Source organism: Oncorhynchus keta, unplaced genomic scaffold, assembly GCF_023373465.1.
Source record: "Oncorhynchus keta strain PuntledgeMale-10-30-2019 unplaced genomic scaffold, Oket_V2 Un_contig_20651_pilon_pilon, whole genome shotgun sequence".
In the NCBI taxonomy this organism is placed as follows: domain Eukaryota; kingdom Metazoa; phylum Chordata; class Actinopteri; order Salmoniformes; family Salmonidae; genus Oncorhynchus; species Oncorhynchus keta.
In genome coordinates, this window is record NW_026282121.1 from 1 (window position 1) to 17976 (window position 17976).

Genomic DNA, 17976 nt, shown 5'->3' on the forward strand with positions numbered 1-17976 from the left:
ATATAAAGTGTAATATTGGGATGAAAACTCAAAATGTAAGACATTTCAACTCTATATCTGACATGACACAGGTGTCTTCTTATGTTAAACCCAGAACCATGTGTGTACTTTTGAAAAACAAAAACTCAACTACTTTGAGAAGAACAACATATGCAGGTCAAGAAACACTCTGCGGAAGGTCAAAGGTTCAAACAAATTTGGAAAAGAGAATTAAATTGAATGAGTCATCATTTCCATAGTGTCTGTAAAGTCATTTCTGTTCACATCCACTCCACCAGGTAAAACTGGTTGAATCCACGTTGTTGCCATGTCATTTCCATAGTGTCTGTAAAGTCATTACTGTTCACATCCACTCCACCAGGTAAAACTGGTTGAATCCACGTTGTTGCCATGTCATTTCCATAGTGTCTGTAAAGTCCTTGCTGTTCACATCCACTCCACCAGGTAAAACTGGTTGAATCCACGTTGTTGCCATGTCATTTCCACAACAACAATTCAATGTGATGACTTTGAATCAACGTGAAAAAATGGATTTGCAAAAAGTCATCAGTGTAAGGGAATTTTGTGTTTTTTTTCACCCAAGTTTGAACCTAAATCCGATGACAGGGTGACATTTTTTTTTGTTGAATTCACGTTGAAATCACTTTAGTTGGACAACTCAACCAAATGTAAATCAAAACTAGACGTTGAACTGGTGTCTGTGCCCAGTGGGATATTTGTGGTTCTGGTGAGTTCCTGACAGAGTAGACCATGACATCCTGACTATACAGGAGAAGCAGCACGTGTGAAAGTACCTCTCATACTCCCAGTGAGAGGTCCCAGCTGTCCCCCAGTACCACATGCTGTCTGGCTGCTACTGGGGGTTCAACAATAGCTCAGTCCTACTGCCCCAGAGACCACAGCCGAGCAGAGTAGAGCACAGATAAGCAGAGAGAGACCATGTTGGGATAGGATCTAGTCTGTTACAAGATTACTCTGAGGCCCAGAGCAGAGCAGAACAGAGTAGAACAGACTAGAACAGACTAGAGCAGAACAGAGTAGAACAGACTAGAGAAGAGCAGAGTAGAACAGGGAAGAGAACAGAGCAGGTTAGAGGACTCCAACTGCCGTTTGGTTGACAAAACAACCCAGGTTATAAAGATATAAACAGTCATAGAAAATATAAACCGTCATATTATTTCACAGATGTTTTATTTGAAGGTACACCCTCTTCTGGTTGGGATTCTGGTTGTTTTAGCAGGTAAGTTGTAACTTTTTTGGCATGCTTTACCTATATACCTTTTGACCTATACCAGTTTTGCTGATGTGTGTTTGATTGTAGTTTTTATTGATCAGAAACACTTTTGAAATTAATCACTTGTTATTCAACCCAAACTGGATAAACATATCAACGTTGCAGAGTCAGTTTTGAGTCAGTCTTACGTTAAACCAGAGAGGACATGATTGACAGGTACAAGTGCAATGTCCCTCCTTCCATCTAGAGCTGTGTGTAAATCTCAGCGTGTCTGCTTTTTTGCAACCAGAATGCAGAGCAGGTTTTTTAAGGGAGTTACGAAGTTACTTAAATGTATACAATTGTGTAGATATATATGGTATGGCACGGATCTCTATAGGATCATTTTCAATGGTAGAAGAGGATGTAGCCAGTTAGTGATAATGAGGTATATAATGTGGGATAATGAGGTATGTGATGTGGGATAATGAGGTATATAATGTGGGATAATGAGGTATATTATGTGGGATAATGAGGTATATAATGTGGGATAATGAGGTATAAAATGTGTGATACTGAGGTATATAATGTGTGATAATGAGGTATATAATGTGGGATAATGAGGTATATAATGTGGGATAATGAGGTATATAATGTGTGATACTGAGGTATATAATGTGGGATAATGAGGTATATGATGTGTGATAATGAGGTATATAATGTGTGATAATGAGGTATATAATGTGGGATAATGAGGTATATAATGTGTGATAATGAGGTATATAATGTGGGATAATGAGGTATATGATGTGGGATAATGAGGTATATGATGTGGGATAATGAGGTATATGATGTGGGATAATGAGGTATATAATGTGGGATAATGAAGTATATAATGTGTGATAATGAGGTATATAATGTGGGATAATGAGGTATATAATGTGGGATAATGGGGTATATAATATGTGATAATATCAACTTCCGAGTCTATAAACGTTGTGATAATCCAGAACAACTCTTAACTAACAGCATGGTCTCTAAAAATAGGAACAGTCCTGGTGGATCATCTTTCCCAGCCTGATAAATGCTTGGTGTATGTGTCATGAATTCCTGCTGGTCCACGTTGACTCAGCTGCTCTCTGCATTGTTGCTTTAGGCCCATCAGCGCTAAGCCGACACTACAACAAGTAGGCTTAAAGTATGCCCACTTACTTTAGAGAACTTATAAAGTGTGGTTATTCACTTAAGATAATGAAATGAAGAGATAACACTTCTATACCTGTGTTCTCATGAGTTCCCCATGTGCTTTCTCAGATATCAAATATATATTTGAGTGTGTGCGTGTGTCTATATTAGATATAGCCTTGACTATTCATCTTCGGTGTGTGTGTGTGTGTGTGTGTGTGTGTGTGTGTGTGTGTGTGTGTGTGTGTGTGTGTGTGTGTGTGTGTGTGTGTGTGTGTGTGTGTGTGTGTGTGTGTGTGTGTGTGTGTGTGTGTGTGTGTGTGTGTTCCCTGCAGGTTCAGCCAGGTGTTCAGAAGATGAGACACGTCTGGTTAAAACTCTGTTCACCGGCTATAACAAGGTGGTCCGCCCTGTCAATCACTTCAGAGATCCGGTGGTGGTGACCGTAGGCTTGCAGCTCATCCAGCTCATTAGTGTGGTGAGGAATACAGGACTGCTTATAGGACTGGACATGGTTCCTTCTTCTTCTTCTTCTTCTTCTTCTCCTTCTTCTCCTTCTTCTTCTTCTTCTTCTTCTTCTTCTTCTTCTTCTTCTTCTTCTTCTTCTTCTTCTTCTTCTTCTTCTTCATCTCCTCCTTCTTCTTCTTCTTCTTCTTCTTCTTCTTCTTCTTCTTCTTCTTCTTCTTCTTCTTCTTCTTCTTCTTCTTCTTCTTCTTCTTCTTCTCCTTCTTCTTCTTCTTCTTCATCTCCTCCTCCTTCTTCTTCTTCTTCTTCTTCTTCTTCTTCTTCTCTCCTCCTTCTTCTTCTCCTTCTTCTTCTCCTTCTCCTTCTTCTTCTTCTCCTCCTTTTTCTTCTCCTTCTTCTTCTCCTTCTCCTTCTTCTTCATCTCCTCCTTCTTCTTCTTCTCCTTCTTCTTCTCCTTCTTCTTCTCCTCCTTTTTCTTCTCCTTCTTCTTCTTCTCCTTCTCCTTCTTCTTCTTCTCCTCCTTCTTCTTCTTCTTCTTCTTCTTCTTCTCTTCTTCTTCTTCTTCTTCTTCTTCTTCTTCTTCTTCTTCTTCTTCTTCTTCTTCTTCTCCTTCTCCTTCTTCTTGTCCTTCTTCTTCTTCTCCTTCTTATACAAAGTATCTTCCCTTGTCTTTGTCAGGATGAAGTCAATCAAATTGTGACCAGTAATGTGCGTCTGAAACAGGTATGGTTTCTCACTGACCTGCGTGTGTCGTTCTTCTCAATGTCGTTTTTGTTCTTCAATTTAAACCACACTTTTTTTGTGGTTGTGTTTTATTTAGATATGGGAGGTTGTGTTGTATTCAGATATGGGAGGTTGTGTTGTACTCAGATATGGGAGGTTGTGTTGTACTCAGATATGGGAGGTTGTGTTGTATTCAGATATGGGAGGTTGTGTTGTACTCAGATATGGGAGGTTGTGTTGTACTCAGATATGGGAGGTTGTGTTGTACTCAGATATGGGAGGTTGTGTTGTACTCAGATATGGGAGGTTGTTTGTACTCAGATATGGGAGGTTGTGTTGTACTCAGATATGGGAGGTTGTTATGTACTCAGATATGGGAGGTTGTTATGTACTCAGATATGGGAGGTTGTGTTGTACTCAGATATGGGAGGTTGTGTATGTACTCAGATATGGGAGGTTGTGTTGTACTCAGATATGGGAGGTTGTGTTGTACTCAGATATGGGAGGACGTGAATCTGAAGTGGAACCCTGATGATTATAATGGAATTAAGAAGATCAGAATCCCTTCTACAGACATCTGGCGTCCTGACCTCGTGCTCTATAACAAGTAAGAACCAGTCCATGCTTTTACTTTGACCGATGTACAGTATTCATTGACTTGATGAGGCCTATTAGATAATACCTTTTCAGAAGCCAGTCTATTCCTGAAGGGCAGTTAGTGATAGAGACCAAAGGGGATCACATTTAAATGTTTTCTTTATTTAAGCTTTATTTAACTGGGCAAGTCCGTTAAGAACAAATTGTTATTTACAACGACGGCCTAAGCCGGCCAAACCCTGACGCGGACGACACTGGGCCCATTGGGACTCCCAATCACGGCCGGTTGTGATACAGCCTGGAATCGAACCAGGGTGTCTGTAGTGACGCCGCTAACACTAATATGCAGTGCCTTAGACAGCTGCAGCTTTAACCCCAAACAGCAAGCAATGCAGGTGTAGAAGCACGGTGGCTGGGAAAAACTCCCTAGAAAGGCAGGAACCTAGGAAGAAACCTAGAGAGGAACCAGGCTCTGAGAGGTGGCCAGTCCTCTTCTGGCTGTGCTGGGTAGAGAGGCACCAGGCTCTGAGAGGTGGCCAGTCCTCTTCTGGCTGTACTGGGTAGAGAGGCACCAGGCTCTGAGAGGTGGCCAGTCCTCTTCTGGCTGTACTGGGTAGAGAGGCACCAGGCTCTGAGAGGTGGCCAGTCCTCTTCTGGCTGTGCTGGGTAGAGAGGCACCAGGCTCTGAGAGGTGGCCAGTCCTCTTCTGGCTGTACTGGGTAGAGAGGCACCAGGCTCTGAGAGGTGGCCAGTCCTCTTCTGGCTGTACTGGGTAGAGAGGCACCAGGCTCTGAGAGGTGGCCAGTCCTCTTCTGGCTGTACTGGGTAGAGAGGCACCAGGCTCTGAGAGGTGGCCAGTCCTCTTCTGGCTGTGCCGGGTGGAGATTATAACAGAACACGGCCAAGATGTTCAAACGTTCCTAGATGACCAGCAGGGTCAAGGTCACAGTGGTTGTAGAGGGTGCAACAGGTCAGCACCTCAGGAGTAAATGTCAGTTGTCTTTAAATAGCCGAACATTCAGAGTAAGAGACAGCAGGTGCGGTAGAGAGAGAGCCATGGGTGAAATATTATAGTTAGTGGTTTTATCATTTGATTATGCTATGTTTAGAAAGCATATAAGTCATTTCAAGCCTTATTTGGGGTGGCAGGGTAGCCTAGTGGTTAGAGAGTTGGACTAGGAACCGGAAGGTTGCAAGTTCAAACCCCCGAGCTGACAAGGTGCTAATCTGTCGTTCTGCACCTGAACAGGCAGTTAACCCACTGTTCCTAGGCCGGCATTGAAAATAAGAATTTGTTCTTAACTGACTTGCCTGGTTAAATTATTCAAACATTTTTGTTGAATAGGAAATACATCATATAATATATTTTAATCAAATTTGTTTCATATTTGTACTGTGTACTTATGTCCTCCAAAGTGACGACACCTCAGCAATTTATAACTATTTTTTACCAGAAAGGTGAGATTTTAGCCTTTGAGTATGTAACATTACTAGTTATTGTTTATGGCCCTCTCATTAAATAATATATTTGGGGAATTACGTAGATAACATTTTTGATGACATTTAGTTACATTTAACTGGTTGTCTTTAATCTACCTCACTTTTTGTCTATCACCCCTGAAACAACATGTTTGGCATAATTGAGTTGTTTTCAGCATTCCCTGATGATCTAATCAGGCCAACACAATTCCCCATGGGAATCCATTGATTCTGATGCTGATAGGTGTAATAGAAAAATGACATACTTACCTAATTTGTTTGATATTAATAGTAAACGATTCAGTATTTAACTAAGAGTAAGACTGGCCTGCTAAAACTGAGTTTTCATGGTGTCCACTCTAGCTTCCTGCAGCTAGTCTGGGCACTGAGGACATGGGTTATACTAGAGGGTGGTACATCTGTACTGACACATTATATTCTATGATCAGTGGTGCACTGAGAAAGATGTATTCCATGGACAGGATGTGGGGTGGTTTTAACTGAGATAGAGATCGCCTGGAGGAACAGAACAAAGGCCTCAGTATTTCTGATTATCCTGGCATCTGGGAGACAGCAGATGACCAGAGGATGAACCCAAAGTGGCTTATGGTGCCCCCAATCTATATGGGAGGGGTGGAACAAAGTATTCTGGATAGTAGCTATATAAACGGTGCATTGTCTGTAAAGGGAAGGCTCTCAGTCCAATGGTCAAGACTGTTGGGCTGACGGTTTCATTATTGCAATAATTAATCATCTATATTAAATAAAGACGATTGAAGAAATGACCAAGTCTCTCTCAGTACTGAATTTACACGACATTTGTCAATTTATCCCTGCAGTCCAGATGGAGACTTTGGTTAGCTTAGCAGGCTAACGCAAGAGCCCATAGGAATCCATTGACTCCGATGCTAACGAGTCAATCCTCTCCACTTCCTGCAGTGCAGATGGAGACTTTGCAATCGTCCATGAGACCAAGGTGCTGCTGGAGCACACAGGTCTGATCACCTGGAACCCTCCGGCCATCTTTAAGAGCTACTGTGAGATCATTGTGCTTCACTTCCCCTTCGACCTGCAGAACTGCAGTATGAAGCTGGGGACTTGGACCTACGACGGCAACCTGGTAGTGGTCAACCCGGTAAGAGGTTTGAAAAGCACAAATATCCAAAAAGCACATCTGAAAATGTTCCAGGTCCGGGGTGTAAAATAGAAAAAATCCCATGAAAATTAATATAAATAGTAACAATCCCATGAAAAGGAGCAGAAATAGTAACAATCCCATGAAAAGGAGTAGAAATAGTAACAATCCCATGAAAAGGAGTAGAAATAGTAACAATCCCATGAAAAGGAGTAGAAATAGAAACAATCCCATGAAAAGGAGTAGAAATAGTAACAATCCCATGAAAAGGAGTAGAAATAGTAACAATCCCATGAAAAGGAGTAGAAATAGAAACAATCCCATGAAAAGGAGTAGAAATAGTAACAATCCCATGAAAAGGAGTAGAAATAGTAACAATCCCATGAAAAGGAGTAGAAATAGTAACAATCCCAGAAAAAGGAGTAGAAATAGTAACAATCCCAGAAAAAGGAGTAGAAATAGTAACAATCCCATGAAAAGGAGTAGAAATAGTAACAATCCCATGAAAAGGAGTAGAAATAGTAACAATCCCATGAAAAGGAGTAGAAATAGTAACAATCCCATGAAAAGGAGTAGAAATAGTAACAATCCCATGAAAAGGAGTAGAAATAGTAACAATCCCATGAAAAGGAGTAGAAATAGTAACAATCCCATGAAAAGGAGTAGAAATAGTAACAATCCCATGAAAAGGAGTAGAAATAGTAACAATCCCATGAAAAGGAGTAGAAATAGTAACAATCCCATGAAAAGGAGTAGAAATAGAAACAATCATGAAAAAAGTAGAAATCCCATGAAAAGGAGTAGAAATAGTAACAATCCCATGAAAAGGAGTAGAAAATCCCATGAAAAGGAGTAGAAATAGTAACAATCCCATGAAAAGGAGTAGATATAGTAACAATCCCATGAAAAGGAGTAGAAATAGTAACAATCCCATGAAAAGGAGTAGATATAGTAACAATCCCATGAAAAGGAGTAGATATAGTAACAATCCCATGAAAAGGAGTAGATATAGTAACAATCCCATGAAAAGGAGTAGAAATAGTAACAATCCCATGAAAAGGAGTAGAAATAGTAACAATCCCATGAAAAGGAGTAGAAATAGTAACAATCCCATGAAAAGGAGTAGATATAGTAACAATCCCATGAAAAGGAGTAGAAATAGTAACAATCCCATGAAAAGGAGTAGAAATAGTAACAATCCCATGAAAAAGAGTAGATATAGAAACAATCCCATGAAAAGGAGTAGAAATAGTAACAATCCCATGAAAAAGGAGTAGAAATAGAAACAATCCCAGAAAAAGGAGTAGAAATAGCCGCACCCTGTTGTATGCTCCCACATAGTTTTAACCAGCCTCTCCAACATACTGTGTATTTGTGTATATTGGAGGGGATGGGAAGAAAATAATTGTCATCCCATATGAACTAATAAAGTATATCTTATCTTAATTTAACCAGTAAAGTATTGACCCTAGCCCTGTACCCGTCCCCTGTCCCCCCTCAAGGACAACGACCGGCCTGACCTGAGTAACTTCATGGAGAGTGGTGAGTGGGTGATGCAGGACTATAGGAGCTGGAAGCACTGGGTGTACTACGCCTGCTGCCCTGACACGCCCTACCTGGATATCACGTACCACTTCCTGATGCTGAGGCTGCCTCTCTACTTCATCGTCAACGTCATCATCCCCTGTATGCTGTTCTCCTTCCTGACTGGACTGGTCTTCTACCTTCCCACTGACTCTGGTAGGCCTGCTGTTCTCCTTCCTGACTAGACTGGTCTTCTACACCCTGACTGACTCTGGTAGGCCTGCTGTTCTCCTTCCTGACTAGACTGGTCTTCTACACCCTGACTGACTCTGGTAGGCCTGCTGTTCTCCTTCCTGACTGGACTGGTCTTCTACCTCCCCACTGACTCTGGTAGGCCTGCTGTTCTCCTTCCTGACTAGACTGGTCTTCTACCTCCCCACTGACTCTGGTAGGCCTGCTGTTCTCCTTCCTGACTAGACTGGTCTTCTACACCCTGACTGACTCTGGTAGGCCTGCTGTTCTCCTTCCTGACTAGACTGGTCTTCTACCTCCCCACTGACTCTGGTAGGCCTGCTGTTCTCCTTCCTGACTAGACTGGTCTTCTACCTCCCCACTGACTCTGGTAGGCCTGCTGTTCTCCTTCCTGACTAGACTGGTCTTCTACCTCCCCACTGACTCTGGTAGGCCTGCTGTTCTCCTTCCTGACTAGACTGGTCTTCTACCTCCCCACTGACTCTGGTAGACCTGCTGAAAATTCAAATACACAAATTTCCCTACATTTACATATAATGGAAATGTGTATTTTCTTGGCTCACTCACGTACAGTACAATACATTTAAAACAACAATCCCCACAAGCCGTGGACCAATTGGGTCTGTCCAACGTTTTCACAAAGGCAGTAACAGTTTCTCAATAAATAGTCCTGAGAGTGTTACCAGCTGTTTGAATAGATCAAATATGTCAGTGGTTTTAGAGTTGTATTGCTGCAGTGTATTGTTGTGTTTGACTCCTCTAACCATGTCTCTGTATGTAAGAAGATGACCCTGTCTATATGTCCTGCTGTCTCGCACTGTGGTCTTGTTGTGTTTGACTCCTCTAACCATGTCTCTGTATGTAAGAAGATGACCCTGTCTATATGTCCTGCTGTCTCCCACTGTGGTCTTGTTGTGTTTGACTCCTCTAACCATGTCTCTGTATGTAAGAAGATGACCCTGTCTATATGTCCTGCTGTCTCGCACTGTGGTCTTGTTGTGTTTGACTCCTCTAACCATGTCTCTGTATGTAAGAAGATGACCCTGTGTCCTGTCCTGGTAGCTGTCTCTCACTGTCCTGTCTTGTTGTGTTTGACTCCTCTAACCATGTCTCTGTATGTAAGAAGATGACCCTGTCTATATGTCCTGCTGTCTCGCACTGTGGTCTTGTTGTGTTTGACTCCTCTAACCATGTCTCTGTATGTAAGAAGATGACCCTGTCTATATGTCCTGCTGTCTCCCACTGTGGTCTTGTTGTGTTTGACTCCTCTAACCATGTCTCTGTATGTAAGAAGACGACCCTGTCTATATGTCCTGCTGTCTCCCACTGTGGTCTTGTTGTGGTTGACTCCTCTAACCATGTCTCTGTATGTAAGAAGATGACCCTGTCTATATGTCCTGCTGTCTCTCACTGTGGTCTTGTTGTGGTTGACTCCTCTAACCATGTCTCTGTATGTAAGAAGACAACCCTGTCTATATGTCCTGCTGTCTCTCACTGTGGTCTTGTTGTGGTTGACTCCTCTAACCATGTCTCTGTATGTAAGAAGATGACCCTGTCTATAGGCCTGCTGTTCTCCTTCCTGACTAGACATTCTGCTGTCTCCACTGTGGTCTTGTTGTGGTTGACTCCTCTAACCATGTCTCTGTATGTAAGAAGATGACCCTGTCTATATGTCCTGCTGTCTCTCACTGTGGTCTTGTTGTGGTTGACTCCTCTAACCATGTCTCTGTATGTAAGAAGACAACCCTGTCTATATGTCCTGCTGTCTCTCACTGTGGTCTTGTTGTGGTTGACTCCTCTAACCATGTCTCTGTATGTAAGAAGATGACCCTGTCTATATGTCCTGCTGTCTCTCACTGTGGTCTTGTTGTGTTTGACTCCTCTAACCATGTCTCTGTATGTAAGAAGACGACCCTGTCTATATGTCCTGCTGTCTCTCACTGTGGTCTTGTTGTGGTTGACTCCTCTAACCATGTCTCTGTATGTAAGAAGACGACCCTGTCTATATGTCCTGCTGTCTCCCACTGTGGTCTTGTTGTGGTTGACTCCTCTAACCATGTCTCTGTATGTAAGAAGACGACCCTGTCTATATGTCCTGCTGTCTCCCACTGTGGTCTTGTTGTGTTTGACTCCTCTAACCATGTCTCTGTATGTAAGAAGACGACCCTGCCTATATGTCCTGCTGTCTCTGACTGTGGAGTTGTTGTTGTTGTTGTTGTTGTTGACACCAGTGTCTCTGTTCCATACAGGTGAGAAGACGACCCTGCCTATATGTCCTGCTGTCTCTGACTGTGGTGTTGTTGTTGTTGTTGTTGACACCAGTGTCTCTGTTCCATACAGGTGAGAAGATGACCCTGTCTATCTCTGTCCTGCTGTCTCTGACTGTGTTTCTGCTGGTCATCGTGGAGCTCATCCCCTCCACCTCCAGTGCGGTGCCTCTCATTGGGAAGTACATGCTCTTCACCATGGTCTTCGTCATAGCCTCCATCGTCATCACCGTCATCGTCATCAACACACACCACCGCTCTCCCAGTACACACACAATGCCCCAGTGGGTCCGCAAGGTAGGTCAACCGACCGACCGATCGATCAATAAATCCATCAGTCAGTCAGTCAATCAGTCAGTCAGTCAATAAATCAGTCAGTCAGTCAATAAATCAGTCAGTCAGTCAATAAAATAAATCAGTCAGTCAGTCAATCAATCAGTCAGTCAATAAATAAATCAGTCAGTCAATAAATAAATCAGTCAGTCAGTCAATAAATCAGTCAGTCAATCAATAAATAAATCAGTCAGTCAGTCAATAAATCAATAAATCAATCAGTCAGTCAGTCAATAAATAAATCAATCAGTCAGTCAATAAATCAATCAGTCAGTCAATCAATGTAGGTCAACCAACCGGGTGACCGACCGATCGATGAATCAATCAGTCAGTCAATAAATCAGTCAGTCAATAAATCAGTCAGTCAGTCAGTTAGTCAGTCAATAATTCAATAAATAAATTAGTCAGTCAGTCAGTCAGTCAGTAAATAACTCAGTCAGTCAGTCAATAAATAAATCAGTCAGTCAATAAATCAGTCAGTCAGTCAGTCAATAAATCAATCAGTCAGTCAGTCAATAAATAAATCAGTCAGTCAATAAATCAATCAGTCAGTCAGTCAATAAATCAATCAGTCAGTCAGTCAATAAATAAATCAGTCAGTCAATAAATCAATCAGTCAGTCAGTCAATAAATAAATCAGTCAGTCAATAAATCAATCAGTCAGTCAATAAATCAATCAGTCAGTCAGTCATTAAATCAATCAGTCAGTCAATCAATAAATCAATCAGTAATTTAGTCAGTCAGTCAGTCAGTCAATAAGTCAGTCAGTCGGTCAATAAATCAGTCAATCAGTCAATCAATGAATCAGTCAATAAATAAATCAGTCAGTCAGTCAATAAATAAATCAGTCAATAAATCAATCAGTCAATAAATCAATCAGTCAGTCAGTCAATAAATAAATCAGTCAGTCAGTCAATAAATAAATCAGTCAGTCAATAAATCAATCAATCAGTCAATAAATCAATCAATCAGTCAGTCAATAAATAAATCAGTCAGTCAATAAATCAATCAGTCAGTCAATAAATCAATCAATCAGTCAGTCAGTCAGTCAATAAATAAATCAGTCAGTCAATAAATAAATCAGTCAGTCAATAAATCAATCAATCAGTCAATAAATCAATCAGTCAATCAGTCAGTCAGTCAATCAATCAGTCAGTCAATAAATCAATCAGTCAGTCAGTCAATAAATAAATCAGTCAGTCAATAAATCAATCAGTCAGTCAGTCATTAAATCAATCTGTCAGTCAGTCAATAAATAAATCAGTCAGTCAATCAATAAATAAATCAGTCAGTCAATAAATCAATCAGTCAGTCAATCAATAAATCAATCAGTCAGTCAATCAATAAATCAATCAGTCAGTCAATCAATAAATCAATCAGTAATTTAGTCAGTCAATCAGTCAGTCAATAAATCAATCAGTCAGTAAGTCAGTCAATCAGTCAATCAATAAATCAATCAATCAATCAATCAATCAATCAATCAATCAATCAATCAATCAATCAAGTAGGTAGACTAGGTACGATGGACAAAGTGAATGTTAGCACATCTCATTCCTAATTTAGCGATGTCAGTACAACATCTAGTGGTGTCCTAGTTTTCAGACCCCTTGGTGTGATGGCCGTGACATTGGATTGTCAGGCTTCCTCCTAAATTCTCTGTGTCTTCCGTTGGGCTTTTGGGGTTTTCTCTTGGCTGCACTGCCACCTGGTGGTGCTAATGCTAATGTCATGTATTTTGTCAGGTGTTAGTGACATTCTGCTTTTGGCCATTTAGAACAGTGGTTCCCAACCTTTTTGGGTTACTGTTCCACCAACGGAATTCTGCTCTGAACCCCTGAAGTACCCCCTCATGTGCATTTTACCAGTAAGCCGGTGGTTTCATGAATCTTCTCAGGTACCATATGTGGAAAGACCAAGTACCCCCGGGGGTCCTAGTACCTCTGGTTGGGAACCACTGATTTAGAACCCCTCAGCTCTCAGCAGCCTCTCTAGCGGGGCTCTCCTTTGAGAGACAGGAAGTAGTTAAGAGCAGTCTGTCTGTCTGTCTGTCCTATTGCTGACTTTAGCTGAGTCATTTGAGTAATGGCATGTCAGGTTTGTCAGTTTATTCATTGAGTACTCATGGTTTTATGGTTTATGTACGTGATCTTGATTATCATGAAAAATATGTTAGTCCCCCAACACAGTATTATGTGCTTTACAGTACATTGTGTAACTCATTACAATGTATTTACAGTAATTAGTGTACTATATATAACTTGTGTTACTCAAAACAATGTATTTACAGTAATTAGTGTACTGTATATAACTTGTGTTACTCGTTACAATGTATTTACAGTAATTGATGTACTGTACAGTACTTTGTGTTATTCGTTACAATGTATTTACAGTAATTGATGTACTGTACAGTACTTTGTGTTATTCGTTACAATGTATTTACAGTAATTGATGTACTGTACAGTACTTTGTGTTATTCCTCACAATGTATTTACAGTAATTGATGTACTGTACAGTACTTTGTGTTATTCGTTACAATGTATTTACAGTAATTGATGTACTGTACAGTACTTTGTGTTATTCCTCACAATGTATTTACAGTAATTGATGTACTGTACAGTACTTTGTGTTATTCGTCACAATGTATTTACAGTAATTGATGTACTGTACAGTACTTTGTGTTATTCGTCACAATGTATTTACAGTAATTGATGTACTGTACAGTACTTTGTGTTATTCGTTACAATGTATTTACAGTAATTGATGTACTGTACAGTACTTTGTGTTATTCGTTACAATGTATTTACAGTAATTGATGTACTGTACAGTACTTTGTGTTATTCGTCACAATGTATTTACAGTAATTGATGTACTGTACAGTACTTTGTGTTATTCGTTACAATGTATTTACAGTAATTGATGTACTGTACAGTACTTTGTGTTATTCGTTACAATGTATTTACAGTAATTGATGTACTGTACAGTACTTTGTGTTATTCGTCACAATGTATTTACAGTAATTGATGTACTGTACAGTACTTTGTGTTATTCGTTACAATGTATTTATAGTAATTGATGTACTGTACAGTACTTTGTGTTATTCGTTACAATGTATTTACAGTAATTGATGTACTGTACAGTACTTTGTGTTATTTGTCACAATGTATTTACAGTAATTGATTTACTGTACAGTACTTTGTGTTATTCGTTACAATGTATTTACAGTAATTGATTTACTTTACATGACGTCTTGTTACTCATTACAATGTATTTTCCTGTATTTCAGATTTTCATCGACACCATCCCCAATTTCATGTTCTTCTCGACTATGAAGCGTCCATCCAGGGACAGGCAGGAGAAGAGGATCCACCCGGCTGACTTTGACATCTCCGACATCTCGGGCAAGCCTGCCCCTGCCTCTGTCACCTTCCAGTCCCCCATCACCAAGAACCCGGACGTCCGCAGCGCCATCGAGGGGGTCAAGTACATCGCAGAGACCATGAAGTCTGATGAAGAGTCCAACAATGTAAGAATAAGATGTCTGGAAGCTGTCTGTCTGTCTGTCTGTCTGTCTGTCTGTCTGTCTGTCTGTCTGTCTGTCTGTCTGTCTGTCTTTGTCTGTCTGTCTGTCTTTGTATCTGAGCCTGTCTGTCTTTGTATCTGAGCCTGTCTGTCTTTAAGTCTGTCTGTCTTTGCATGAGTCTGTCTGTCTGTCTGTCTGTCTTTGTGTCTTAGCCTGTTTGTCTTTGAGTCTGTCTGTCTTTGTGGTGAGTCTGTCTATCTGTCTTTGTGTCTGAGTCTGTCTGTCTGTCTTTGTGGTGAGTCTGTCTGTCTTTGTATCTGAGTCTGTCTGTCTGTAGGTCTTTGTGTCTGAACCTGTCTGTCTTTGAGTCTGTCTGTCTTTGTGGTGAGTCTGTCTGTCTGTCTTTGTATCTGAGCCTGTCTGTCTTTGAGTCTGTCTGTCTGTCTTTGTATCTGAGCCTGTCTGTCTTTGTGTCTGAGTCTGTCTGTCTGAGTCTGTCTGTCTGTCTATCTTTCGAGCTTTCATGTTTTAATGTTGTGTGGCTAATACAAAAACAAATTGTCTTGAAAATGTTAATGACTCAAATCTCTATTCTCTCCTCACATCACACCTCTCTCTCTCTCTCTCTCTCTCTCTCTCTCTCTCTCTCACCCCCTCCTCTCTCTCCTCACCTTTCACCTCCTCTCTCTCTCTCATCTCTCCTCCCTCTCCCTCTTTCTCTCTCCTCACCTTTCAACCCCCCTCTCTCTCATCTCTCCTCTCTCTCCCTCTTTCTCTCTCCTCACCTTTCACCCCTTCCTCTATCTTCCCTCCTCTCTCTTCCCTCCTCTCTCTCCTCACCTTTCAACCCTCTCCTCTCTCTTCCCTCCTCTCTCTTCCCTCCTCTCTCTCCTCACCTTTCACCCCTCTCCTCTCTCTTCCCTCCTCTCTCTTCCCTCCTCTCTCTTCCCTCCTCTCTCTCCTCACCTTTCACCCCTCTCCTCTCTCTCCCTCTTCTCTCTTCCCTCCTCTCTCTTCCCTCCTCTCTCTCCTCACCTTTCACCCCTCTCCTCTCTCTTCCCTCCTCTCTCTCCTCACCTTTCACCCCTCTTCTCTCTCTCCCTCCTCTCTCTTCCCTCCTCTCTCTCCTCACCTTTCACCCCTCTCCTCTCTCTTCCCTCCTCTCTCTTCCCTCCTCTCTCTTCCCTCCTCTCTCTTCCCTCCTCTCTCTCCTCACCTTTCACCCCTCTCCTCTCTCTCCCTCCTCTCTCTTCCCTCCTCTATCTTCCCTCCTCTCTCTCCCTCCTCTATCTTCCCTCCTCTCTCTTCCCTCCTCTCTCTTCCCTCTCTCTCTCCCTCCCTCTCTCTTCCCTCCTCTCTCTCCCTCCTCTCTCTCCCTCCTCTCTCTTCCCTCCTCTCTCTCCCTCCTCTCTCTTCCCTCCTCTCTCTCCTCACCTTTCACCCCCTCTCTCTCCCTCCTCTATCTTCCCTCCTCTTTCTCCCTCCTCTCTCTTCCCTCCTCTATCTTCCCTCCCTCTCCCTCCTCTCTCTTCCCTCCTCTCTCTTCCCTCCTCTCTCTTCCCTCCTCTCCTCACCTTTCACCCCCCCTCTCCCTCCTCTCTCTTCCCTCCTCTCTCTTCCCCTCTCTCTCCCTCTTCTCTCTTCCCTCCTCTCTCTTCCCTCCTCTCTCTCCTCACCTTTCACCCCTCTCCTCTCTCCCCTCTTCTCTCTTCCCTCCTCTCTCAGGCTGCTGAGGAGTGGAAGTTTGTAGCCATGGTCCTGGATCACATCTTGCTGTGTGTGTTCATGGCTGTGTGTATCATCGGCACCATGGGAGTGTTCGCTGGACGCCTCATTGAGCTGAGCATGCAGGGCTAAAGGAGAGGCCTAGCCGGAGTCATCGTGCTCTGGCCACACCCTGGTTCTCCCGCTCGCTCTGACACCTGTCTGCTGTGCCTCTACCCCGACTCATCTGGAAATGACAATCAATCGATTGATTGGATCGTTGATTGAATGTAACTGGTCCAGTGAGGTATTGTTATTGTTAGCTTCTTTTGTGCATGTAGATTACAGTTGAAAATATGGACATTCACGGCACTCGCTGTTCCGCTGTCTGTGACTTGATGGATGGTGTTTAAGCAACGATGGTTAACCTCCCTAACGAGGTGATTCCTTTATTTCTAACCATCCTTCCTCACGTGGAACGAAGGATGCAGAGTATGTTGGTTTAACAAACTCTGCATAATGGCTCTGATTGGGAGCACTCTGGGACTCTTATGGCACTGTGGATGAGGAAGGTCACATTATGGCACTGTGGATGAGGGAGGTCACATTATGGCACTGTGGATGAGGGAGGTCACATTATGGTACTGTGGATGAGGGAGGTCACATTATGGTACTGTGGATGAGGGAGGTCACATTATGGCACTGTGGATGAGGGAGGTCACATTTTTATTCTTTATTTGTTTTATTTTACCTTTATTTAACTAGGCAAGTCAGTTAAGAACAAGTTCTTATTTTCAATGACGGTCTAGGAACAGTGGGGATTTGAACTTGCAACCTTTCGGTTACTAGTCCAACGCTCTAACCACTAGGCTACCCTGCCACCACATTATGGCACTGTGGATGGGGGAGGTCACATTATGGCACTGTGGATGAGGGAAGTCACATTATGGCACTGTGGATGAGGGAGGTCACATTATGGCACTGTGGATGAGGGAGGTCACATTATGGCACTGTGGATGAGGGAGGTCACACTATGGCACTGTGGATGAGGGAAGTCACATTATGGCACTGTGGATGAGGGAAGTCACATTATGGCACTGTGGATGAGGGAGGTCACACTATGGCACTGTGGATGAGGGAGGTCACATTATGGCACTGTGAATGAGGGAAGTCACATTATGGCACTGTGGATGAGGGAGGTCACACTATGGCACTGTGGATGAGGGAGGTCAACGTTGATTTAGAAGTGGTCCAGTCTTGTGGATGGGCTGTTGCTTATTCAATAAAGATGACAGTGCAGGGGCTGCTGGGAAACATGATGTTTTATCTTGTCCGATGTTAGGGTTTTCTCTCCTCCTTCTGCCAAATGTCATCATGGTTCTATTTTTAGATTTGGTTAGATGTAAAAAATAAAATCAACTTCCAGATAAGCCTGTCTCTTTGTATTGTGTTTTTTACATTGACAGGGACGGCATAAACTCTGGTTAGTCAAATATTTGTATATGTCATTTTCTCCATTAAGAATATAAACTGTGCGCCTGGGTCCTCTTTCTGTTGAATAAATTATTAAATTACCTTA

The 17976-nt window shown here is 42.2% G+C and overlaps 1 protein-coding gene across 34 annotated transcripts; it reads left to right on the forward strand.

Annotated features, from left to right (window-relative positions):
- Window positions 1–849: 849 nt before the first annotated feature.
- On the forward strand, window positions 850–17976 carry LOC127920806 (acetylcholine receptor subunit alpha). Of its 34 annotated transcripts, none has more exons than XR_008107463.1 (11): window positions 850–1240; window positions 2734–2876; window positions 3542–3586; window positions 4084–4193; window positions 6602–6797; window positions 8300–8537; window positions 10914–11137; window positions 14457–14696; window positions 16419–17335; window positions 17394–17480; window positions 17597–17976. XR_008107463.1 is itself a non-coding variant. In XM_052504819.1 (9 exons), exons 1-9 carry the CDS (start codon window positions 1186–1188, stop codon window positions 16548–16550), a joined length of 1383 nt encoding a protein of 460 aa, XP_052360779.1. In that variant the 5' UTR covers window positions 850–1185; the 3' UTR covers window positions 16551–17976. The 34 variants fall into 34 exon arrangements, 2 of the variants coding, with proteins under 2 accessions (XP_052360779.1, XP_052360780.1); XR_008107455.1 differs by having other exon boundaries at window positions 16419–17114; window positions 17307–17335; window positions 17394–17976; XR_008107459.1 differs by having other exon boundaries at window positions 16419–17114; window positions 17307–17335; window positions 17423–17976.

Bases quoted from the DNA above. Each gene is read 5' to 3' on its own strand.
- LOC127920806 (XM_052504819.1), top strand. From the start codon at position 1,186: ATGTTTTATTTGAAGGTACACCCTCTTCTGGTTGGGATTCTGGTTGTT. The intron at 4,194-6,601 runs GTAAGAACCAGT...CACTTCCTGCAG, and splicing joins GACCTCGTGCTCTATAACAA to TGCAGATGGAGACTTTGCAA. The intron at 11,138-14,456 runs GTAGGTCAACCG...CCTGTATTTCAG, and splicing joins TGCCCCAGTGGGTCCGCAAG to ATTTTCATCGACACCATCCC.